The sequence below is a fragment of the Ictidomys tridecemlineatus genome, chromosome 7 (assembly GCF_052094955.1).
Source record: "Ictidomys tridecemlineatus isolate mIctTri1 chromosome 7, mIctTri1.hap1, whole genome shotgun sequence".
Classification (NCBI taxonomy): Eukaryota; Metazoa; Chordata; class Mammalia; order Rodentia; family Sciuridae; genus Ictidomys; species Ictidomys tridecemlineatus.
The window spans coordinates 60,870,047-60,895,869 of NC_135483.1; the positions used below are offsets into that span (position 1 = coordinate 60,870,047).

The 25,823-nt window shown below is 37.0% G+C and overlaps 1 protein-coding gene across 3 annotated transcripts in view; it reads right to left on the reverse strand.

Annotated features, from left to right (window-relative positions):
- Tox (thymocyte selection associated high mobility group box) overlaps positions 1 to 25,823 on the reverse strand; it is a 299,513-nt gene that overhangs the window by 109,826 nt on the left and 163,864 nt on the right. For all 3 annotated transcript variants that reach the window (XM_040293974.2, XM_005322978.4, XM_021724922.3), the window contains one exon: positions 14,732 to 14,974. In XM_040293974.2, coding sequence (XP_040149908.2) covers positions 14,732 to 14,974 — 243 coding nt within the window. The remainder of the gene's footprint in view (positions 1 to 14,731; positions 14,975 to 25,823) is intronic.

Genomic DNA, 25,823 nt, shown 5'->3' on the forward strand with positions numbered 1-25,823 from the left:
TGATATGAGACAATGTGAGGCACACTCAGTGTCTCTCCTTCCTGGCTGTAGAGGAACAACTCTTAGGGCTGACACGGAAATGTGTCCCCTCCTCAGTCACAGCCCATGCCACTTTGCTCACCTGTCTCTCTCTCACCATTAATACCAAAGCTTTGAATGGCAAATTAAAGGGGAAATTATATTTAACCCGAACCCTACACTTAGAAATCCTGTTTGTAAACTTTAGAAAACTTGAATCTCTTAATCTTTTTTTTTTATTTAAAAAAGCCAAAATTATCAATGGATACATATAAGAAGGCAACACCTTGCACATTATATTGATGACATATAATATAAAATATTCGCTGTTTTTTGCTGAGTTTTGTGGCATATGCCTGTAATCCCAGCAACTTGGGAGGCTGAGACAGGAGGACTGTAAGTTTAAGCCCATCCTTAACAACTTAGACCCTCTCTCTAAACTTTAAAAAAATTAACAAAAAAGATTGGGGATATAGCTCAATGGTAAAGTGTCCCTAGGTTCATTCTCCAATACTGAAAAAAAAATTCATTGTTGTTATAAATTCTCATAAGATTAATGAAGTTACACTACTAGAGTACATTCAAGTAAGCACTTATCACCTATTTGTAATTGACTATATACAAGAACCTACAGAGATTTCTCTCCTCATTAAAACAAGAGAAAAAGAACACCACATGCCGATGAGTTTCCCCATGTCACAAATTTGAAAGAAGTTGTACCCTGTGATAGTTACTATACCTAGGAAGGCTCATGCTCTAATCACCACATGATCATTGGAACTTCAGGTACTCTGTTAGTCAGCTTCTGTTCTATAACAAAATACCTGAAGCAATCAACTTAAAAAGGAGAAAGATTTTTTTTTTGGTTCACAGTTTCAGAGGTTTCAATCCATATTCATTTGGCCCTATTGATTTGGGCCTGTGGTGGCACAGACCCAAAATCATGGCAGAAAATACACCATAGAGGAGGACTCTATTTGAGTGGGTGACAATGTCTTCCTTGGTTTAATTTAAATTAATTTTTTTTTGGCAAATAGTTGGCATTTTTCTTTAGCTGAAATGGTAATATATTTAACATGATGTCCACACAATGCACCTAAACCCTTATGTACTAGAAATTCTAATCTTGCATCTCAATCCCCACAACCACTTGGTAATGTAAATATTATTGCTGTCACGTGTTTCCCCCTCTTCTTTTACAGCTAAGGAAATTAAGGCTTAGAGAGATCAAGTGATTTGTCAAAGTCACCCAGCCAGAATTCTAAATGTATCCTATTTTTCACTGAAATAATGGATTTCTCTTTTCCTCTACTCAATCTCATATTATTATTTCAGCAATATAAAAAACAATATGAGTTTATTTAAAAAAAAAAAAAGAAAAAAGAAAAGGAGAGGGCTGGGGCTGTCGCTTAATGATAGGGTACTTGCCTAGCACATGTGAGGCACTGGGTTCGATCCTCAGCACCACATAAAAATAAATAAATAAAGATATTGTGTTCATCTACAACTAAAAAAGATAAAAGAAAAGAAAAAGAGCAAAATTGTGAGTGTCATCTGGGTTGGCATGGTCAACGTGAGTAGCCACATGGCCAAGCTCAGCAGGACTCACTGAGGGGCAAGAGGGAAGAGGCAAACATTCAGTCAAGTTGTTCAGTAAAAATTTACTAACCTCTAGCTAAAATAAAGCACACTTTGAAGGGGTGAGCTAAGCACCCTGCTGCCTTGTCCACCACCTACCACCTCCATGTCTGCCTCTGTATCCACAGGTCCTTTTGGGTTGGATGAGGATACACCACTCACCTCCTGGTGTGATTGTGAGCATTAAGGAAGAAACTGCATACACCCCTAGCCTGGGATGTGGTATGTTAGCCAGCCTTTTAATCTCTGTAATGTTATTTTTAAAAATGACATAAATCAACTTCAAAGGAGAAAAAAAATAGTTTGGCTCATGGTGTCACAGATGTCAGTCCATGGTTGCTTGGCTCTTTTGTTTTGAACCAGTAGTGAGGCAACCCATCATGGTGGGGAGCATGTGGCAGAAGAAACTGCTTATGTCACAGCAGCCATGAAGCAAACAGAGAAAGACAGGAAGGGACTGGGGTCCCAATACTCTCATCAAGGGCACGCCTCCAACGACCTAACTTCCTCCCATGAGGCCCCACCTTGTAGAAGCTCCATCACCTCCCAACAGTGTCACAGGCTGGTGACCAAGGCTTTAACATGGGTTTTAGGGAAACATTCAAGATCCAAATTGCAATAACTGGGAACAATAGGTGTCCAATGAGAGTGAGCATAGCAGTTCACAGAATGTTCCATGGAACACGAACACCACTAACTAGAAGAGGGATGACAGGAGGCATAAGGTAAACTTGGTGCAGGGGTTCAGAGAAGGGGATAACAAACCAGCTGATGTAGAACTTGCTGTCTGCTGGTACTGCTTAGAGGGCTTCAGACACAGATCCATTTACACCTCACCATCCATGGGGAAACTGAGGCCCAGAGGAGTCAAGGTTGCCCACGGTCACACACAGATGGTGAATAGCTGACCAAGATTTTAAATGAAGGCCCTGTCACCACAAACCACTGGTGCATCTACACTCATGGCTTTTCAAGATGGCAAAGTCATTGGAAGATTCTGTGGGTGACTATAATACTCCCCAGACAGATTAAGGAGTGCCCCATATTTGAGAATTTGATGTTCCATGGTTCCACATTTTCTCTATGTTTTATGTATGCTAACTTCAGTCTCCCAAGTGAATTGTCAGTTCCTGGATTCTAACTTGTGCTACACATAACATCTCACAGATCTGAGGTACAATAAAGGTACCCTAAATGGAGATGTCATGGTGGAGTGCAGCTTCGAAGAATCACGGTGTTGACTATGTGCTGAGAAACACAGGATGGCCTGGTGTACTGTTGGGAATCAGAAATGACACTGCTTGGGGTAAAGTGAAAGCAACCAGACACCGAAGAGAATATCCTCCACAGCATAGTGGCTGTTAACCTAACGTTCCATTCTGTATCTGCCTATGGGGATATGGCCACTGGTGGCCATGGTCACAAGAACCTGACTGTTTTTCTTTTCCTATAATACTTTCCAGTATTCCATGCATACAGAACAATAAAAGGATGCTTCAAAATCCCAATACTTTTGCTTGCCTTTTGAGAATCTTAACAATGTTGTGTGTTCCTAGCAATAAACTTTAAGAATCCATCATCTTAAGAACTGAAGAGAGTTATTTTCACTCATAGCAGTTTCAAATTTCACACTGGAGGAAGGATGGTCCTATCTCAATTTGGTAAACCATTAGTTATGTCTGCTGTGTAGTGGAGAATGCAATTAAATATACAATGGATATAAAAAAATATGAAAAATTTTAATAGTATAATATATTTTCAGGGTTGGGTAATTTTTTATTAGAGACAATCAAGATCGTGATTACAGAAAACAAAGCTTCCTAAATGTTGGAGGATAATACTTCTCAAATGTTTTGAGAAAGTCTCTTGCCCATCAAAAATAGAAATGCTACCCTGTGTAACAAAAAGGAGTTTAATCTTTTCTGTCAAATAATACTTAATATTTCCCTGGGGAATTTGTACAATCCACTAAACTCAGGCACATTCAACTATCAGTTTTGTGATTATATGTTTATCAAAATGTTAAATATATTTTATTAGGTGAAGGAAAGAAAAATCTCTTCTGTGGAAGATTATGATATTGGTGATATTTTAAATCACCCAAAAAAGGAAGTCAAATCTAATATTTTAGTGACTTGAAGAAATCCCTGCAGCTTTCCATACCTTTTCTCTCATGCAATGTGTATTGCTGCTGGCAAAGAGAAATATATAAATTGCTAATACAAAAAGACAAATATTATTATATTCCCGTAGGTAATACTTGTCCATAAGAGAACTTGGAACTTTCAAAGCAGAAAAAAAAAATGAAATGAAAAAAGAAAAAAAAAGCCATACAAAACTAAAACCTGCTCTTAAAACATTTCGGTATGCTCTAGATAAGAATAGTTAATGAACAATGAAGGAAGTGGCGTTTTGAAATGAAACTGGTTCATTGTTCTCCTGAAACACATTTTAGATTAATTCTCCCAAGGCTCCATGACAAAATGGGTTTATAATGCAACATTTTAATGTTAATAATCTACCGGCACAAATCAAACAAATGGCAAGCCAACGTAAAATCATTTAATAATTTAAAAAAGTCAACAATGGTCACATGGGCAAATCTTTCATAGACGTTAATTCTTCACATTGCTACTTCTGACTCTCAAGAGTTGGGGATGGGGAGCCTAAGCAGAAATATGTGACTTTAGAATAATTTTTCAATTCTACTGATACTTTTTCCTCCATAAAAGTAGCTCCACCCAGAAAATAAAACTATTCAAATAAAAAGATGGGTCAACTATACATTGTAATCTATTAATTGCCAAGTATATCAATATGACAGTGATAAGAGTTAGAATAACTAGCAATCAGCTGATTAAATATTGAGACTATAAGGATTATATGTATGTTTCAGGGCTTGATTTCATTTAATTAAATTGAAAGTATTACAGCAGGCTAATGCATTTAGACCCCACGATATAAGTTATTAGACATTTAGAAAATTTGGAACATTGGCATCATTTTAGAACACTGAACAGCTTCTTAGAGGTGTTCACACAAAAAAGCAAAAACAGTACTATAGCTATCTGGGGAAAAGACTGCAGGTTCCAATGGGGACCAATGGGTTTATTCAAATATTTGACCAAAGATAGTGGGCTGCTACCATGGCCTGTGCACTACTTAGAGTGTTATTGTCAGTGATTTCTACCTGGAAGTCTGAACAACAAAACCAAGTACGCTCTCACGTTTTCTAATGTTCTTTTCTGTAACTAATCTTTGAGGCAGAGGAGAGAGAACAAGAAACTTCCCACTCCACAGGCAGGTTATATCCTTTTAATGTTGAATGGGAAAGAATGCAGAAACAGCAACATTTGACATTTTTATTATTATTATCTCGGGCTGTGAGCATGGAACACTTGGTGGGCCAGAAAGGAGATAGATTTGCAAACAACAGCTCTGTTTCCGCAGGGGCACTGAAGAAGGGGTAAAATAGGAATCATCTACTCAGATTGAGCCTGTGTGGTATGACTGTGGCCCTGAGCAGGGGTCTGTTTATTGTATTTTACTTTATTATTTTAGTCCTGGGGATGGAACCCAAGGACTTCATGCTTGCTAAGAACACTCTCTGCTACTGAGCTATACCCAGACCTAGGGTTCTGTTTTTACTTGCTGTTTATTTCTCCTTCTATCTATTTTTCATCCAGGTTCTGCACTGCTTTTCTCAAACTCTCCCCTCAACACTTTAGGTTGCATTTTACCAAAAATGTCAAGGTTTTAGCAAGTGACCAAAAGTTCACTGCTGTAATATGGGGAATTCTTTTGTATGGGCCTACATAGAACCCATTTGTCTAAAGACAATTATGTAGACATAACTCTATTTTATTTCCTCTTTGTTTGCTAAGGGCTATTTAACTAATGGATATCCAATCAGGAAAAAAATAAATAAATAAAAGGAAAGGAAAAAAGACACCTTCAAGGGACACCACAATGGCCTTCCCAGACATTTGCCGTTAGGACGTGAGATGAGTTACACAAATACATGACAGAGAGTAGCTAGCTAGATACCAAGGCTGCAAGAGACACACTGTAAGAGAGATCGATGAGTCAGTAATTAAATGCATCAGCAATCAATGATGCTATTAAGGACTCTATCATAAAATGTCCATGAGGGGCAGAGAAAAAAAATTGAAAAATTCAGAAACGAATCTGCAATCTCAGACTCTGGAGCTCTGCCTTCCACTGTGGTCAACATTCCTTCAGATTATAAATGTTAAAAAAAAAAAGGAAGCTAATTTGATTTACGAGTTGAAAAATAATGACCTTTGAGGAACGGCTCAAGGAATTGGGGTTATTTGGGCCAGGTAAAACACAACTGTAGTACCGACTTAATAAATGTCAAATATTTGAAGTCAACTGTTGTCCAAGTATTCAGAAGGCTGAAGCAGACAAAGTAGGCTAAAATTGCAGTAAGAGATTTTGGTTTAATTTTAATGAGGAACTTCCTGGAAGGAATCTAAATCTCTTACTGAAATTTAACTTAATGTTACAAGGTTAATTAAACACAAACAGGCTACCAATGAGAGTTGTGGAATCTTGGCTCTTAGATAGAAAACCACATATCTTAAAAGGTTTAGGTTTACTTCTGAAGAGAGTGAATTGAGTAACTTCCAGTGTTTGCTAATAACATATCATATAACTGATTTTATAGTTTTTTTTTTTTTTTGGCTTTTATCTTGCTTGAGTGAGGCACACTTTCATATGAATTCTAGGACTGAAGAAAAAGTTGAAGTCCCACATACCCGTAAATCTTGACTTTGATTACTTGGCATACATTTTTTTAAATTTATTTTAAAATTGGCTCCTTTCCTGAATATTATTAAGGAGAATTCAGTTTGGAATAACATTTTATTATAGCATTAAAAGATAGCCCCAAATCATTAACATATCGAGTCTATGAACTACGTATCAACATCACAAAGTTGTCTGTTTTGAGCAAAGAAATGGCTTCAGTGAAGATTAACAACGAACCCCACACAACACTTATTTTGAGTCTTACGAGGAATTTTTCTAAAAGATGAAAAAAAAACCTCATTTGTTATATATGTTCAAAATTAAGAAAAAAACCCAGCCTATTTTTCAAAGTATTAAAGTGTTTTAATAGATTGCTTTCATGTTCTGCAGTGTTCAAGAGAAAAGGATAATTTGCGGAGAAAAAAACAGACTGTAATTACGTAAAATTTGATGAATTATGGCATAATGCTAAATAATCTTCATCCTTTTTCTTTTATCAAAGTGAGCAAAATTATGTCTTTTTATTGCCCTTTTCCTATTTTTTGAAAGAAAGAAACAAGCCACTGTGGCATCCATTCCATTTTAAACTAATGCTGCCATTATTTTATACTTAAATGGGGCCAACATCATCTGCTCAGTCGTGTCCTGAAAGATCTTTAGCTCTTGTCCACTGTTACATATTTTATGCATTACATGAAATAAAACACCTCAAGATTTTGAAAATATTTATTTTAAAAACAGCAATCAAATTGTCTGTAATCACATTTTCTGCCTGGCTTTGAAAACTGCATTATTCAATATGCCAGTGGTCCTTTCCATAATAGCAACATATTAGAAATTCATGCTGTTCTAATACATCTGAATTCCTTGATGTACGGCACTCCCTATGGGCCCAGAGGAACACTCTTGCTTCCGTTTCATGAGTCCTGTATGGTACCTACTGAAGTGATGGTTGTCAAAACAGTTGTACAGTGGCCTTTGAATGCAAACTGTGCCATGACTGAATGCTAAAAAATGACAATAAATCTGAGTATATACATTATGCCTGCTTTTGTTGCCTGGAAAAAAAAAGAAGGCATTTGGGAAATAAACCCTCCAATTTCATTGCCTTTTAACATCTTTTTTCCATTTTAAACTCCAGAACTGGAAATTTGAAGCATTCAAAGAAATTGAAATCTCCTTTGTTGCTTTTTTCATTGTAAATTTTCTATAATGTGTCATTAGGAGCCACACTCTGCAAAAAAAAAAAGCCCAGGTTCTAAATGAATCCTTTCTGTGAGGCCATTCTAAAACTTTGCACGGTTTTTCTTTGTATGAAAGAGCTTCTGTTGACTGCACAAAGAACAAGCAATGGCCACATATAGGCCGGGCAGAGAGGCTTCGATGACTTTATACAAGGTTGCACTCTCTTCTACCAATCCGTGATTAAACCCAGCAGCGAAAGTACCAGAGTGGGAGAGAAAGAAGAGAGGCGCTTGATTTCAGTTTGCAGGAATCAAAGGATTTTTTTTTTAAAGCCATGAATATTTAATACGCATTTTCTCATTCGTCTTTCTTCCCCAAATAGTTTTCTAGTTTCTTTTTAACATCATGAAAACCCCATCTGTCCATACAAAGCAACATCACTTCTTTTTTAATGACAGAATAACATTTCCCCTCAAAAGAAATGATCTGTTCATCAGGTTCAGATATCTTCACAGCTGATTAGGCTTTGAGGGGGACACAGTTACAACACTCAAAAGACCAAAGGAATGGCAAGAAACATTACTAAGTAACCAAAGCGAGAAGTTGAGTGAGTCCTGAAGTTTGGACCAAGGTTGTGTGGGCCAAGAGAAAATGAATGATAGGAAAAATGCTAGCCTTGGAGAGCACCAAAGAGATCTGCTGGTCTTGGGGGGTCTTTCCACCTTTTGGGGGAGGCAATCTACTGTTCAAGGAAACTTTTAAAAGAAATGTAAAGAAATGAAGCACAAAAGCAATATAGCACTGGCTGGTTCCTGGCTTGCCCTTTTAAAAGTAGGGAACCACTAAGCAAGTCCAGTGGTACCATAGCTTGTGATTTACCTACCATTAACAAGCTTATCCAACACTCGCATGTAGGTGCTTTTCTAACCCATATTCTGTGTGAAGACAAATCAGTTGCCCACCTATCCAAATAACTCAGGGGAAATTGGAACTTTTACATATTTTGGGTCATGAATGGCTGTTGAACTTGGACCTAGAGAATAAGAACTAATTGGCACTTAATTCAACAGTATGCACTTATAGAAATTCTACCCTATTTTATAGTCTGTTCTTGAAATAGAGTTTAAGAAAATGGAATCTTTTTTAAAGTGCCAGAATCTACCTTGTTGCAAGACTCCCGACTGTCTACTGGATAAGTAGTCCCAACTGATCATAAAATGGCACAGGCAAGACTAGGTTAAAAAAAAAAAAAGTGGTGGGAAACTTGAGAAAGAACTTTCACTCTGTATGTACTATACTTCATAGGTCTATGATAAATTTCAGAAGGTAATATAGATATCTCACTTTGGTGACTTTTTTTTTTATTCAAAAGAGGTTCCCATTAAATAAACTCAGAATCTACCACGTAGGGGCTGGGGATGTGGCTCAAGTGGTAGCATGTTTGCCTGGCATGTGTGGGGCACTGGGTTTGATCCTCAGTGCCACATAAAAATAAAATAAAGATGTTGTGTCCACCAAAAACTAAAAAATAAATATTAAAAAATTCTCTCTCTCTCTTAAAAAAAAAGAATCTATCATGTACCAGGCACTGTTTTATAGATTCTACTTTAATTATCATGACATTATGGTATTAATTCTTATTATACCCCATTATTTTATTTTAATTTTTTAAAATTATTTTTTAGTTGTTGATGGACCTTTATTTTTTTTATTTATTTGTATGTGGTGCTGAGAATCGAACCCAGTGTCTCACACATGCTAGGGAAGCACTCTGCCACTGAGCCACAACCTCAGCCCTATTTTAATATTTTTTATGAGATAGGGTCACACTATGTTGCTTAGGCTGGCCCCAAACACCTGGGCTCAAGAGATCCTCCTGCCTCAGTTTCTTAAGAAGCTGGGACTACAAAAGTAGGCCACCAAGTCCAGCTATACCCATTTAAGTAAAGAGAGGCACAAAAGGTTATGTAAGTTGTTCAAGGTCACTTATGGTTAAGCAGAAGCGCTAGGATTTGAACTGAGGAAGTCTGGCCCTAAAAAGTCGATTTTAATCACAATGAAATATAAGGACACTCAATAAAAGGTAAAGACCTCTTTGGTTAATAGCAGGCTTACTGCTGTCTTTTCTGACAGATGTGAAGAAGATTAAGGATTAAAGTATAAATAACTCAAAAAATCTTCTCTCCCATGCATTTTAACTTCTTCAAAAGAGTCACACAGGCTTGCTTTTCTTGTTTTATTTAACCAACTCTTACATAATGCTTCCTATGTGCCAGCTAATGGGCTAAGCAATTTTTCAAATATCTTTAACCCCATGAGGTAAGGACTATCATTATCATCATTTTTCCAGATAATGGAACTGGAATATTTGCTTGCAGAACAATTGAGCAATCACTTAACTACTTGGAACCTCCAGTTTTTATTTGCAAAACTGGGGTATTAATACTTCACTCAGATATTGATTTTTAATTATAGACTAAATTTTTATGTGTAATTTATTAGACATTTGTAAGAAACATTCATAATTGATGCAGCTATATCACTTATATTACCATTGGGGATAAGACACAAAGGTAAATAAAAAAAATTTACCTTGAAAATGAAATCTCACTAGAGATTATAAATAATGTACTATTACTTGTCATAGTAAAATATGTAACACAATAATGTATATGTATTGTGTATCACAATAACATCTAAAATAGACATAATCTCTAAATAAGAACTAAAATGTTTTCCTAATTTAGATTCATTTAAATATTAAAATTCTACTCTGTGAAAATACTAACAAAGATATGATCACAATACGAACAGCAAAAGACTCAACTTTAGTAACATTGAAAAACATTTGGAAAATGCAATTTGAGATAGTTGATCCTCTCTATAAATCTGACCATGTTGGTTTATATTCCTGGAATTTAAAATTCAAAGCAAATTCATTATTTAGAATCTACAAATGTTAGCTTTTTTTAGTTGTTTCATATTGCATGTGACCTTGAAAGCTGTCAGAGGAGCTCTGTAATTCCTAACTGGACAGTGTTCACATCTTAATTTCTATAGCAGCTACTTTCTTGTCTGTATGGTCATTGACAACCCAAATTGTCCTTATTTATAATATACTTCAACGATTGGCAAACCAGGTGGTAGCTTGGTTGTTCTTTAAAATTTTTCAAATTTATTTTTGTGATTGACACAAAAACTTTGAATCAGGTACTTTGTGATGTTTTGATATACGTATGCATTGAATGATGTTCAATAGGCTGTTTGTGATCATGTCAAGTATGAGCAAAGTTGTTAGGAAAGTGTTTTGGGAAATTTTTATAAGGAAGTACAATCAGGAAATCTTATACTCAAAGTCTTTTGCTAAGAAAAGAATCCCTTTCTAAATTTTAAACATTAAAATACAAAGTGTTGTTCATCTTTAGATCCACATACTGTTGGGGACGATGTGCATATGGCTGCACTCTCTCTTCTGCTGGTCATCATTCTGGTAGAGCTTCGCAGGTCCTCTTAGCTAAGCTGGGACAGCAGGCTCCTGGGTTGTCAGCACCCTCAGCTTCTCACCACTGCTGTCCATCCACCAGCTCCCTATTGCCAGAGGGTTTTCCTACAACACTGCTTTCATTATGCTTTTGCATTGAGTCTCTTGAACTTTGCCAATGGTTTCTTACAATCCATCCTCTCAAGCCCAGAGTTCTTTCATTGGTTTTTGAAGGCTTTAGTCAAATCTCCCAATTTAAAATACTCAACCTGATTTTTGAACACTCTCCAACACGCCTTTTCTTTCCCCTCTCTTTATCCAAATCAAAACCATCCTTCAGCTCTCACTGTAGTCCTGCCTTTTCCACTAAGCTTTATACCCAAACCAGATAGATTACCGTGATCTCTTCCAACTAGGCATTGCCACTGAGGTCATGGTCAGTCGAACTGCACTTAATGCTTTCCTTGGTCTCTAATTGCTTCATGTTTTTCTCTAATTTTCATAACTATTTATGTTTTCTGTGTGATTTGAAAGCTCTTGGAAGACAGTGGTGGTGTCCCATCCATCAATCATCTGAGCCTTTGCAAACATTTAGGCCATGGTAAGCTTTCAAAATGTACATACGAAGGAATGGCATTCTAGTCACATAAAAACTCAAAACAAGAACTGAAGAGGTTCTTTGTTTCTCAAAGGATTTGGGAGACAAAAGATAGCTCCTGGTTCTCTGAACGCTGTAAGATTTCCATTACAACTTTAGAGTATATCAAACTCTGGGCTCCTGGAATCCAGCCAGAGAGCCAAGCTTTGAAACAAGAACAACAAATTTAATCTCCAAATCTACTTTCTTCAAGACCAGGCTTGCTTGAAAAAAATAGGTTTAATACAGACTTAACTAGAGTCAACATCATTAACTAGACCAGTACTGTCTAACACAGTAGCCACCAGGTCCATGTGGATACTTATACGTCAAGTACTTGAGTGAAAATATAGAAATGGTCCTTCAGTTCCATGAGCTGCATCTAAGTGTTCAGTAGCAAGAGACTGTTATTACTGGCATGCAGATTACAGAAGAGCTCTGGCATCGTATCAAATTTACGGGACAGTGACAAAGCTCAGCCAAAGGCACACCAATGCTGGTGTTGATCAGAGTGGCCTTTTGTCTGCAGTATTATATGCACAGATCAGTACTGTGAGTGGACAAAATAGATATCTAAGTGGACAAAATACATAGTTAAGAGAAATATCATGTTGAGTCAAAAATACCAAAGTCCAGTTTTTTGTTTGTTTGTGTGTTTGTTTGTTTTGTTTTTGGGTACCAGGAATCGAACTCAGGGGCACTCAACCATGGAGCCACATCCCCAGCCCTATTTTGTATTTTATTTAGAGACAAGGTCTCACTAAGTTGCTTAGCCTCTTGAGGCTGGCTTTGAACTCGTGATCCTCCTGCCTTAGCCCCCAGAGCCACATTATAAGCATGCATCATTGCACCCAGCCCGAAGACCAGTTTTGACGGTTGGTTGGGTAGGGAAAGCATAGAGATGAATGAACAGAAGCTCCTGATAGAAAGAGGGGCAGGCACAGTGGGAGAAAGGCCTAGAAGGTAGATTGTGTCATAGTTGCAACCAAGTGCCATCATGAGTGTGCCATCAGAAGACAAGAGTGACTCCTACAGGCAGCAAATCTGGAAGAATCCCAGATCTACCATTATTAAAATTGCACATACATCTCTCAAAGATTGCCTTTTACACTGGGAGGGCCTTGAGCATGTTAAGGGGACTACAAGGTGACTAGGAAGGAGTTCAACTTTATAATGAAAAAAATCCCCTTGAGGCTTAAAATCGTATAATTGAGCATCTCAGATCCTTCTTGCAGTCCAACTCTGATTTGCATCATGAGGATGAAGCTTGGAGGACAAAACTGGCATTTTATATCCTGACTTCATCCTTCCACTCCTTTATAAAGAATGGGGCTTCTCCTCGGCACCCTGGCACAGGTCTGTAAACCCAGTGACTCAAGAGACCAAGGCAGAAGATCTTAAGTTCAAGGCCAGTTTCAGCTACTTAGCGAGATTGTTTCAAATTTAATTTTTTTAAAAATAAAAACAACAATAAAAAAAAGATTAGAGATGTAGCTTGGTTCTAGAGTACCCTTGGCTCAGTCCTCAGTACTACACACCCACATAAAAATGGGGATCCCCATAAAGATATGACCTGGATGCCTGAGTGGGCTCATGAACTGGGTCTGAAGGCTGAGACCCAAAGAGGAACAGATGTGATTTGTCAAAGTGACCCCATTCATGTATAACGTGTTTAGAATCACATGTTTAGCATGCTTGTTCAAAAAAAAAATCTATTTTCTATCTTATGGAGTCATAGTTAATATTCATAGATTACTACATCTATTCAGATGGATGTAGTCTAACCTAAAAACCAGGGCAACTGGGCTGGGATTTCTCCTACTGATGCTGTTGCATGTAAGTTTCCTCATCTTGGCTGTCAGATTTCAGGAGAACTGCATGAACTATTGTGGCATTCAGCTTCATTTTCCAAAACCACTTGGGGATTTCTTTTGACTTTCCTTTTAGCCCCTCCCCATTAGGTTGGTGATTATCAGAAAAACCTTCTTGTGAAGTGGCTCTAGTTAGAGATGTATCTGGAAGTGATTTAGATAAGTGGTCACATGAAATGCATTTTGTATCAGAAGCAATGTAATATGAGCAAGTTAATCAATTTGCTCATTGTGAACATGACAGCCATGTTAGGTGACTCAAAAAAACAAAACAAAACAAAACACACAGTTAGTTGGACTGTTAACTTATTGAACAATGAAAATCAAAGAGTGCTAATTAAAAGTCACAGTTAACCTGAGAGGAGTTTTTAATGACGTGGTCAGAAGTTCTGCCCGTGGCCATATATTACTGACATTTTTTTCACTCCTTGTAATACAGACAGAGAAATTAAGTTTTTAGATGACATAAAATCCAGAAGGAAAGCTTTTATGGTAAGTCAGTGTTTCTCAATTATGGGATGCTTGTAAAAATACAGACCCCTGGACTCTCTGGGCAGGTCCTGGGAATTACAGTTTTTAACTACTTTTCTGGGTGATAAACAGTCCCCCTAAATTCGAGAAATTTCAACTGTCCAACAATTCAAAGGGTGAGTTTTGATCAAACAAATTACACTCCCAAAATAGAAATAAAAACTGCTTTCTTGCCTCCACTATAAGGTAAATTTGTGAAATTTGAGAGTAGAAAATGGGGGGAGGGGCAGGAATCAAGATTGACAGCAGTTCCTGTTCAGAGATGTGGGGATCTTACCTTTAGGAGGATTCTTTTTATCTAAAAACTGGGAAGCCAGTTTGTGTGACAGCATATTCAATGTTAAGCAACATTTAGTACTTTGGGTTGCAAATATGAGCGATCACACAAGTAACTAACTGATTTTGCCTTGTCATAAATATAAAATGGAAAATCATGTTAGGAATTTGAAAGATTTATAGGACGCATGCTCCAACGCTAAAAATGTCTTCATCATTTCAGAATGCCATCATCCCAACTGAAAGGTCCTTGGGTTAAATGACTCCTTGCCTTTATTATGTCTCTCCCTCCCTGCCACAAACAGGTAAGCAGACTCTTACCACAGAAATGGAGTTGGAGAGCAGCGTTCCGTCCTGGCCCAGCATGTTGGAGACGGTGATTTCAGGTAGGTCCAAGTTTTGCGGATGGAATGGGAGCAGGCCATTGTGGTTCATTGGGTGACACAGAGAGTGGTAACCAGTTTCAACTTCATTCAGGTGTACCAGGGAGTGGTCAGGGAGGGAAGGTGGAGTGATGGGAGGAATGTTAAAGTCTTCACTTTCCAGACTTGGACCAGGGTAGGACTGTGAGAAGAAGACAAGAGTGACATTGTTACAAATTTCATAGACTTGTTCTTCCTCACCGTGAGAGAGCACACATGACCCTTGAATTTGGCAGAGACATTTCAAGCATTCAGATTACCCAGCTGCCAGTTTTCACTATTTCACATAGAAGAAAATTGCCTCAAAGGTACATCCACTTCTGGTATAAAGACTGCTTCCATTAGGCAGTTTTTATTTTTCCAGGAAGCCGAGCTCAAACAGATTTCAAAGGTTCCATTAAAATTTTCCAGAGTTTTAATCTAGCTGAATACCTTTTTCATGGGAATTGTGGGGAACGAAGGCAATTTATAAAATTAATGTTTGATTGAACATGTTTCATAGGGCTCCCTACTGCTCAGATTATGGGATGTAATAAAAATGAATTCCAGAAGTCTGGGGCAATTGCTTTTGGGTTTTGAAAAGCTACCTGCTCACAACTGACAAAGGAAAAGTTACTAATAAAGAAGTAACTTAAGCTTCCTGCATAAATGTGGGTACACCAAAAGTTTGATATAGCATGCCATTAAAAGCTAATTTTATCACAAAGATTTTATCATCAAAACAAAAGTGAAGATTGCTTTCATGATTTCTATTAACATTTAGTTGATCTCCTCCTAAAAGCTGATAAATAATATTGCAACCGTTTAAATTCAGTGCAGTCCATTGTGACAGACAAAATAATACTAATATTATTATACTCCTAATTCTGGAATAAAAGTCAATCAGTAAAATAAATAGTATTAAAAGTAATAGCACCTGGGGCTTTTTCTTTTACAAGCTTTAGATAAAATAGAAAGGGAGGGAGGGAAGAAGGAAGGGAAGATTATATGAAGACACTCATGTCTAAAAATGGAATGTGGTAAAAGTTGAAAAATATAAGCAACAACTGAATAAAGAAACATTGTTAGAAATTAATATCAATGCACAGCTATATTTAGCAGTCCTTTATGGAACAGGTGTCTCAATGTGAAAGGAAACATTTCCGTCCAGATAATTCTTGCAAGCCTATCTTTCAAATTAAGAGAGCCTTCAGAGTGTTTGCGTGCATGGGTAACAAGGATCCCCTTGTCTAACAGCACAGAGCCTACTGAAGTGTGCAAGATTTGAAATGAGCAGGCAAAGGGTAGGAGCCAAAGAAAGTAGTGTAAGGTATTCATTGGGTGTTCAGCCAATAAGCTTCATGCTCCTGCGTCCAAGCGCCTGGGGTTATTTTTTCCAGATGGCGTCTATTTGTCTAACAGAAAGAAAATCTTCAAATTGCACTTGCTAAATGTTGTACAAGTTTTGATATACTTGTTGAGGTGCTGTCAGAAGACAAGATTAAATGAAGAGTTACTTTGAACACCTGAAATTTAGACCTGGTCATGGAGAGGCAAGTGTGGGTTACAGTCTAGGGTATATGAAGGAACAATTTGATTCATCCTTATAGATCATATTTCTTGATATTTCTGACATTCTGTTTTTAAAAAGTCACCAGCTTGAAAAGTTCAATCACCCATTACTAAATTCTTCTATAACGATATGTATTTCTTGTCTGAAAAATATATGTTAGTGACCTGTGTCAAAACTACCAGTTTGATTAAATTCTCCTGTACCTGATGTATTATAGATCCTAAGTCTACAGATCTAAGTCATCAGTTTCTTGTACAGATATTCACAGAAGCCTAAAAGATGCCCAGTGTGGAAGTAGAAGAAAGCATATTTATCAATGTCTATTTCATAAAAGGTAGTGTATGGAATTCTTTGACTGCACTGTCTTTAGTTGAACCATATAATATGCTTTTGTATAACTATCATTACCACCCATTTCCCTGAAAGGAAAATTGAGGCTCAGAGGTTAAACTACCTGTCCAAGTTCACTTAGCTTGTAAACGGGCAACTCAGTACATAGAAGGAGCTGGATAGATGATGAAGAAACTGTTTTTCTTGCTTAGAAACATTTATATAAGTGGTTCAGTTGTTACTATTTTATTAGGTCGAATGATACAAAATTGCTAATCCTCAACTATCTCTGTTAAACAAAATTTCCTAATTGTGTTAAACAAAATTTCCTTTGTTAAACAGAATCAGCATTAGTAACAAGTTTTTTCCTTTTTTCCGAATTCTTCTCCAGTGCCCACCCACTAAAATTATTTATTTTATATGAGCAGAGGAATTCTTAATTCCTTAATTGTTTCTTTTTCAATATTACAATGCTGCATCTTTTAGATACATCTTTTAAGAAGTTAATCCAGTGCCTATTTGAAACTTTCCTGAATAAGTCACAATTAATGCAGAAGTAAAGAAGAAAGATGTTTTTAATTTTAAAAACACCATTAAACTTCTGAAAATACTGAGATATTCTATCCAGAGTATACCATGACTTTATATTCTAGAGTTTCTTCAGTAGTTAAATCTTAATTTGTGGTGTTTTAAAGGAAGGTTTAATTGGTATCCCTTTACATTCAGTGATAACAATTGTACTGCAATTTAACTAAGCTACATGGTTTATTTTCATGTAATTACACATTAACGTTATTTAATCCATGCAATTATATACCAAAACCACAGATTCCACAACTTAACCAGTAATCGGTAGTTATTTGGGTCAAGAATTTTAACAATGTAAGGCTACTTAGTAGTTTCTGTACTTTGCATTAGAAGTCATGATGTGATTATTTGCTGAGAGTGCATAACAGTGTAACTGATGCCATGTAAAAGCCTTATGGTAATTGTACAAATGTCAAAACATCCCAGAAATGTTTAAAAAGTTAATGCCAGACTAATTTTTATTTAAAAAAAACATAGACATGAATTAGCTAATTCTGCAACATTGATTTCTATGACATTACAGCTTAACTTTGATTTTTAAAAACTTATTAGGAAGGTGTTTAACTTAATAATACATTTTATATTCCTGACAATTTGCAGTAGGGGAAGAACCATAAGATATGATCTAGTATCTTCTCTCATTATCTATGAAGCTGCTTGGTTAAAATTAATGTTAAATGTTTCTGAATGAATAAATAAAACAATGAATGAATAAATGTTTGAATGAAGCAATGCTAAGATGAGCCTTTGAAGGCAAGAAGTTTGTTGAATATACCCCTATTATTCCCTGGGTTTGAATAATTATCTTGTATTCCCAAGACTTTGTGCTGGTCGGTTCAGGTCACAGCGTGTCAATAGGCCAAAAACACTCTGTTAGAAGAGTATTAGCTTGAGTAGCTTGGGGACAGCTGGGTGGAGAAGTCTGTGTCCCTCTCTGGATGCTGATCTGGCTTGCACTTACCATACCATGGTGACACAGAGATTCCTAAGGGAGAGCTTATGGGCCTCTGGTTCTCAGAAGCTGGTGAAGTTTAATACATACTACAGGCAGGACATCAGGGCCCCTTTGGGTGAATGCTTAGACACCTGAAGTCAGGTCATGGCAGCAGTTCTGATGCCCATACCTGGCCAGCAGTGAGTGCCTAATTAGATGAATGGGCCTGAGAAGGTCCTCTGACCCCAGCAATAGGAACACAGGAGAGGGAGCAGGGGCTGTGCAGTCAGAGCAGGTTTACATCACAGCCATCCAGTGATACAGGAGACTCAGGCTCTTTCCATTCAACATATTTCCATCCCTCAAATTTCAGCGTGGCTTTGAGTATGAATAATCATTCATTCATCAACCCTCTCAGGAACAAAGAAATTTGATCTTTTCCAAGAGGGTCTCTAAATTCCCACACAATCACAGAACTACAGTTTTTTTTTTTTTTTTTTTTTAGCCTGAGTTCGAGCCCACCAAGGATTAAATCCCATGACCTGGGAGGCTCTCTGGGGCTCGAGTCCAGTAGAGAATGCTGGGGCGGAGCAGGTATAGACATTCAAAGGTAGCATCATCTGCCAGATCATGACCTAAATTATGTTTTATCTATCCCATCCAGGAGGCCAGAATCAGAACCGTAGCCTCAACCTTGCCTGTTTCTCTTCCCAGGCAACAGTCAACGTCAACGATGACCACTTGCATAAATGGTGAGAAACCGTTTAAGGATAGTGGGGTAAAATCACGGTAATACCTTTCATTTAACCTTAGATTTTCACCATAATAACTAAATATGCAAAGTGATTTGGTTCAAACTATAGCCAGTCTATATGCTCCAAATGACTCAAAATTATATGGTTGTTACCCAACCAGATTCTCCCTGATCTTAAGTCTTGTCATGTTGCTGGTGCTAGCAGGCATATTGGGACCCTTCCATCCCACTATGGAGGCACCATGGCTAACTCTCTCCAGGAGAAGGATCCAAATGCCCAAGAGTATGGGGTGGGGGTGTACTGTCATGAGGCTTGGCTAATTCTAGAAAACATATGAACTATTCAAGGCTACAAAGGGAGTGTTGGAAGTATTAAAGTAGTAATTTTAAAATATCATCATCCTTGTGAGAGTATTTTTACAATTCTAAATAATAGAGTCGATGACTCTTGTAAGTCATTTTCTTAAAACCTTAAAAGGTGGTATTTGCACATTTAGCTTATAAAGGGCTACATCTTTCTCTGACGACAAGGAGACAGATTTTGGACTGGTTGAGAGTACATATAATGATTCCTTCAATGACTAATAACAGTCACAGAGCTTGTTGGAAGGAATTGAGGCTTCAGGGTCCAATGTACAAGTCTGTGTCCAGGTTCTTGAAAGCATTTCTGAGGTTGGGTTCTGAAGCAAGTTTCTTATTCCTTGTGAGGCTCAGTTTCAAAACCTGCTTCATGGGTTTCTTAGGAGCATTAAAAACAAAAACATTTGTGCAAAGTCCTATAATATACGTTTGCCATATTAAAAGTTCTTAATAAAGGGTGGCTTTGCGTAGCTATGGTTGTTCATAGACATGCTATGGATTGAGTAGAGTCTAAGAAAACAAATAGACACTGTGCTAGGGATCTAGATATGTTCCCTACAATGACAGAATTTCCATCTATTTGCCATTATATAAGCATCCTAGTGGAGAAAAGTGTACCCCCATTTATACATAATGCATTGAATTGCTCTCCATGAAAAGGTAAGCTAAAGCCTCACTTGTGTTTTGGTGGGATTAAATTGCATGCCTTACATTGAAGGATAAAAAGAGAATGGGGAACAGGGAGTAGTCAAAAGATGCTGAAAGTGCTATTAAAAACTTAATGTGCAGAACATCAACAAATTCCCTCCTTCAAGGAGCTTTATTTGCAGGCCTGCAGCACTGGCCTGATGAGTTTCTGGCCGTCCAACTCCTACTAACCCAGGTAAAAGGTAAAAGGCATTTGTGAACTGAAATGTCCACTTCTGAATGGGCACAAAAGATACAACATTCTAATACACTGACTTGTGCCGCTAAATAGGCCATCTTCAACTGGGTATGGTGCCTCCTGCCTGTAATCCCAGCAGCTCAGGAGGCTGAGGCAGGCAGATTGTATGTTTAAAGCCAGCCTCAGCAACTTAGTGAAGCAACTTTGCAATATTATCCTGTATAAATAAAATATTAAAAAAATGTCTGGGGATGTGGTCAGTGGTTAAGCACCTCTGGGTTTAATACCTAGTACCAAAAAAAAAAAAAATTGCTAATCAAAAGGATAAATTCTGAGTCTAGAATCGAGAGACTGGGGTTAGGGAAGTTAAAGGGGATCCTTCAGATCTCCTCTGGATTGATCTGCTTGCATGGATGTCTTTTCAGCCATTTGACTAAAACCAACATTCTTCCTGCATATCCAACCCTCCTCAGCTCCCCATTTCAATGAAAAAGAAAAAGAAACTTCTCACCTAATTTCTGGAAGATCTCATTTCCCCTGTCTGTTTAATTACAGACTCACGCGCCTTTTTAATCATGATGCTTTACATAGTCAATGACCTGGGTATCCTGTTTACATTATTTTCTCTGTCTGCAATTCACATTTCCTTTGCTACAGCCTGTTCTTATTTTTTATCCTCATTCTACATTACTGCATCTGCAAGTGGAATGTTAATTACACAGACTTTTCTTTTGACTGTAGAGAATGCATGTTTTCATTTTGTCCAAATACAGTGTCAATGTATGCTGACCAGGAATAAATAATGGGAATGTCTCTTGGCTTGGCTTTTTCTTCTCTTTTAAAAATCTAATTCTCTACCAGAGGGGCCCTATATTTGTGGGTCTCTGTCCACATATTGCAATCATTATAACTAGCACTCAATCTCTGGTGACAGAAGTCCCATAACTCAGAAGAATTCAAAAGATATCATCTTGTACACATCTTTAAATTATGTGATGGATCCATGCAATCATGCATAGACTAAAAATATGGCTATGGTTATAACATTGTAAAATATGTTTCTCATATAGATCTTTATTTGAAAGATAAATAAATACTGCTGCCATCACACATATACAGAATGCCTTAATTTTTAATCTGTAACATAATTCCTTAAAGCCAAAGATAGAAAAATGCCAATGTTTAAACATGTTTCATCTTCTATTATTGAACATTCTTGTTGCATGATTCGAATAATTCAAAGGAAAGCAAAGTGAAGTGAGAAATTTATTAGAAAAATAATAAACTTCCTCTGCACATTTTCAGAAGTAAAGATATTGCAGCGTAAGGTTGATTTTCCCAGAAGTGTTTAAACAGCATCAACATGATCTCTAATTTCTTTTAAGGAGACCTTCAGAAGTAGGTATTTTTTCAGATTCTTTTGTCTCTGCATGAACAAGGGTTGATAGCTCGAGACTATAATGTATTACTGTGGAAAGCTTCGGTCTGTTACATAAATCATCTTCACACTCAGCAAGAATCGTCCAACAGTGCCATTGATGTGCTCAAGCCAATGATCCTGCAAACAATTTTTTTGTCTTTCTTCACATGTTAGACAATAGCAATAAATCATCTTCATTTAAAAACACACAATGTACTAATTTTTCAAGCAACAGTTAGCAAAATGAAATTTTTGGTAGAAAGCATAGCATTTATTTTATTTATGCTCATTAATTTTGTAACCCACATTAAGTAAAAGATAGTGAGTGCCTTACTCCGCATAGAAGCATGTGTTGTGTTCCTACTATGTGTAAGGCATCCTGCTAAGGATGATTTGAGAAACAAAGAACAAGAAGATACATTTATTTTAAAGGAATAAATTTGAGGAAAGAAAGAGGAGTTTAGATTCCCAATAAGGAGCAGCATACTTGAAGTCTTAAACTGAGTGATCTCAGAATGTAAATGAGAGAGGAAGGACCTGAGGCTGGAATGAGATGGGATTAGTATGAGCAGATTTACACTGATAACAGGGCCTTTTGCTGAGATGTGATATAAGTGATCCAAGAGGACTCACACCCATAAGCCAGCCCAAGCAGCGGTACCAGCAGCAACAAGGAGGCTCCACATTAAGGTCAGCTCTTCAACCTTCAGATAATTTCAAGGGCAAGACTAGTTTCCCAAGCAAAACAAGCTAAGGCTACTGGGTTAAATGTAGGCTTCTACTATACCTGGGGTGTCAGGTAAAATTTGCTCAGTTATAGAAAACTAGAAAACAAAGCCAGAATGACACCAGAGAACAGGGTGAATTGGAACCTGCCCAGAGGATGCCTGACACTGGTTCTTCCTGGAGGAGCAAAAGAGCTTTGAACCTGGAGGTTGAAGTTAATGGGGTGAAGATTAGAGGATCTGGGGTTCCAGAGACCAGCACTTGATTCATATTGGGTGTAGGTGGGGCAGGGTTCTCTAGTAGTCCTCTCTGATGGCTGGTGTCAGACTCCCTCCCCCATGTATTTCCAGAAAAGTCCTTAGATTTTTCATACAGGGGCTCCTACCATAATCATTAAGGATTCTGGGATGGAGAAGAGGTTTGCCTTCATATCACTTAAAGAATTCTGCATGGGTCTCCAGGCAGTATTTTTTATAGGATATTTTAAAACCAAGAGTTTTGTGTAGTTGTTATAATAAAGGTCTTTATTCGACTTAAAAAAAATTAAAATCAAGCTTCCAGAAAACAAATAATGTGCTCCCCTTACAACCCATATAGGATGATTAGGGAAGCAGATTTAAGGGGAGGAGCTAATCCCAAACCCTAATGGGCCTCAAGCCTGTTTTTCAGTGACAGGCCACCATTCCATATTCAGTGTTTAAAGAGGATAATTTAATTGCATTGTTTAATTTATAATCTTATGTAAAATGTAATCCATACTTTTTACTCATCTGATTTTTTTCATTTCTCATATTGGCTTGATATGTTCTGAGACTAGTCTTATATTTTTACTGTACTTTAGAAATTTTATAAATAACCCATTTTAGTCTGTTTTTTTTAACAGAAAATACATGTGAGAAAAAATCACTTTCAATCCAGCCATTCAGAAACAAAACAAAATATTGAAATTTGTGTATTTCACAATTCCTTTTGGGGCTGGGGATGAGGCTCAGTGGCAGAATTCTGGCCTAGCAAGCATGAGATCCTGTGTTCAATCCCTAGTACCCAAAAAAAAAAAAAAAAATGAATACTTGCTATTTCCTTATGAACTTTTTGTTTTTAAAAACAGAAGCCAGATTACAGACATCTGATTATAGAGCTAGAAATGGTGTATGAAAATCTTTGGTCATATCTTAGTATATGTTGTTATTAATTTAGGCCTCAGTTTCCAAATCTGTAAAGTAGGGATAATAGTAGCATTCAAGAGTTTATCAGGATTTAATAAAGCAAAAGAAATAATGTACATACTTTGGACAATACCTTGCTTTATGAAAACAACTGATAGATGTTAGCTACATTGTTATTGTTATACCATTATATAGATTAATCTGATCATGTAAAATGAATCGTGACTAATTTTCCATGTCAATTGATACCATCTATATTATTGCTAAATAAACTGATAGAATAAATTGTATAACATGAATATAATGATATTTTCAACATGGGGGTATTCCTAATTTTTCTCTTATAAATCACTGTCATGAATAACTTTATCCATTTCTTTCCTTAGGATAACGTTCTGGAGTCTAATGTTTATGCTCAAGAGGGGATCTAAGAAAAATCAACTCAGGTTTTTACTAAGTAAAATCTTTTAAAGTTCAAAGACTACCCACTTTTAAAAACAGTATATTAAAACCTAATGAATTTTACTCAATTATTAAATGTAAAAAAGGAATCTAAATAATGATGTTATTGATTCCCATCTACCCAACTAGTCCAAAAATATCAAGCAAATCTTTTAACCTCTCTGGGCCTCAGTTTCCTCATCTGTAAAGTGCATAAAAGGGGTGGTATAGATATGGAAAAGGCTAGTAAAGAAGGGGAAGGAGGAATCATCACCCTGGAAACACAAATCCAGGTACAATAAGAAACCACCTTATATTTACACAGCTTCCATATGTGAACAAATATTAATTTGCTGATTTTGTAGCTAAAATGTTTAAATATTGGTGGTTTCATTTGGTTCAACCTAATATTTTTCAGAATAACCCTTTGCAGTTATCTTGGTGTAGAAAAGAACTGACTTTAGTATATCAATATTTTGTGGGTTTTTGGGTTTTTGTTTTTTTGTTTTTTTTTTTTGGTATCAGGGAATGAATTCAGGTGCACTCGACCGCTGAACCACAACTCAAGCCCTATTTTGTATTTTACTTAGAGACAGGGTCTCACTGAGTTGCTTAGTGCCTCACTTTTTCTGAGGCTGGCTTTGAACTTGTGATCCTCCTGCCTCAGCCTTCCTACCACTGGGATTATAGGCAAGGACCACTTCACCTGGCAACATTTTCATCTTGTTCTAACGTAAAATTAAGCTTAGTTAAAGAAGGATGGAGTCTGACTTGGGCCTTAGACCTTCCCAAGGCCAGAGTCCTTCACTATGAAATTTAGTAACTTTTTGTTTCCCAAGTCAATAAATCAGGATTATTTTCACTGAATTGTTGTAGGAATTAAACATGATAATGTAGGCACAGCCTTTGCTCAGTTCATTGCCAGAAACAGGTAGCTTGCACCTGATAGCTATTGCTATTATGGACCCAATTCATTTGTAACATTGGGCTAGGAAAATACTAACCTAAACTTCCAGCCAAACTGAAGCTTCCTACTGAAACTTAACTATCATCATTGAGAGCAAGAAGTTTAACTGAAATCAGAGCATAAGGAATACACAGCTGAGATGGAGGTGGAACAAGATGGTGGCTGAAGAAGACTGTCATCTTGCAATCCTCACCCACAGAGATGCTAATATGAACAGCTACTCACTCACCAAACTACCCTCACAAAACTACAGAAGAAGCTGGGTGAGATAGTATCTGGTTTTAGAAAATAACAGCTGGGTACCCAAAGCACAGTTGAATCCAGACTTCTCTGAAGGAAACTTCAGAACATAGCTGTGGGCCCTACCTCAGCCTGAGAATTATTTCCTCCCTCAACCCCATTTCTCTAAGGCCACTCTGATTTATGATTTTAGAAAACAGCAACTCATAGTAGGCTTAGCCCTTCTTGAAGAGTGGTCTTTTCCTGAAATGCTAGGAAGTCCAATTGTATCCAGGAAAGTCCTCTCTATTGGTTGCAATTCATGAGTACTACAGCTCTTGTGAATTTCAGATCAGGCCTTTCCATTTGAATAATTTGATGCTGTGTCTTAAAAGTCACTCCTTAGGCTTTTCTACCAACAGGATCAATTATCATAATTAAAGAACAGCAAGGGAGATATGGAAAACATTTTCCAAGGTAGTGATCAACTAATTTTGTATAATTTAAAATCATCAGAGTGATAGTTAAAAAAAACTCATTCAGTGAAATAATATACACCAGAAAGAACATGGAAGAAAACTCATGGACATAGGTAAGAATTAAACCAAAATTTTCTACGTGTTTCTGGGAAGTCCAGCTAGGTCTGCT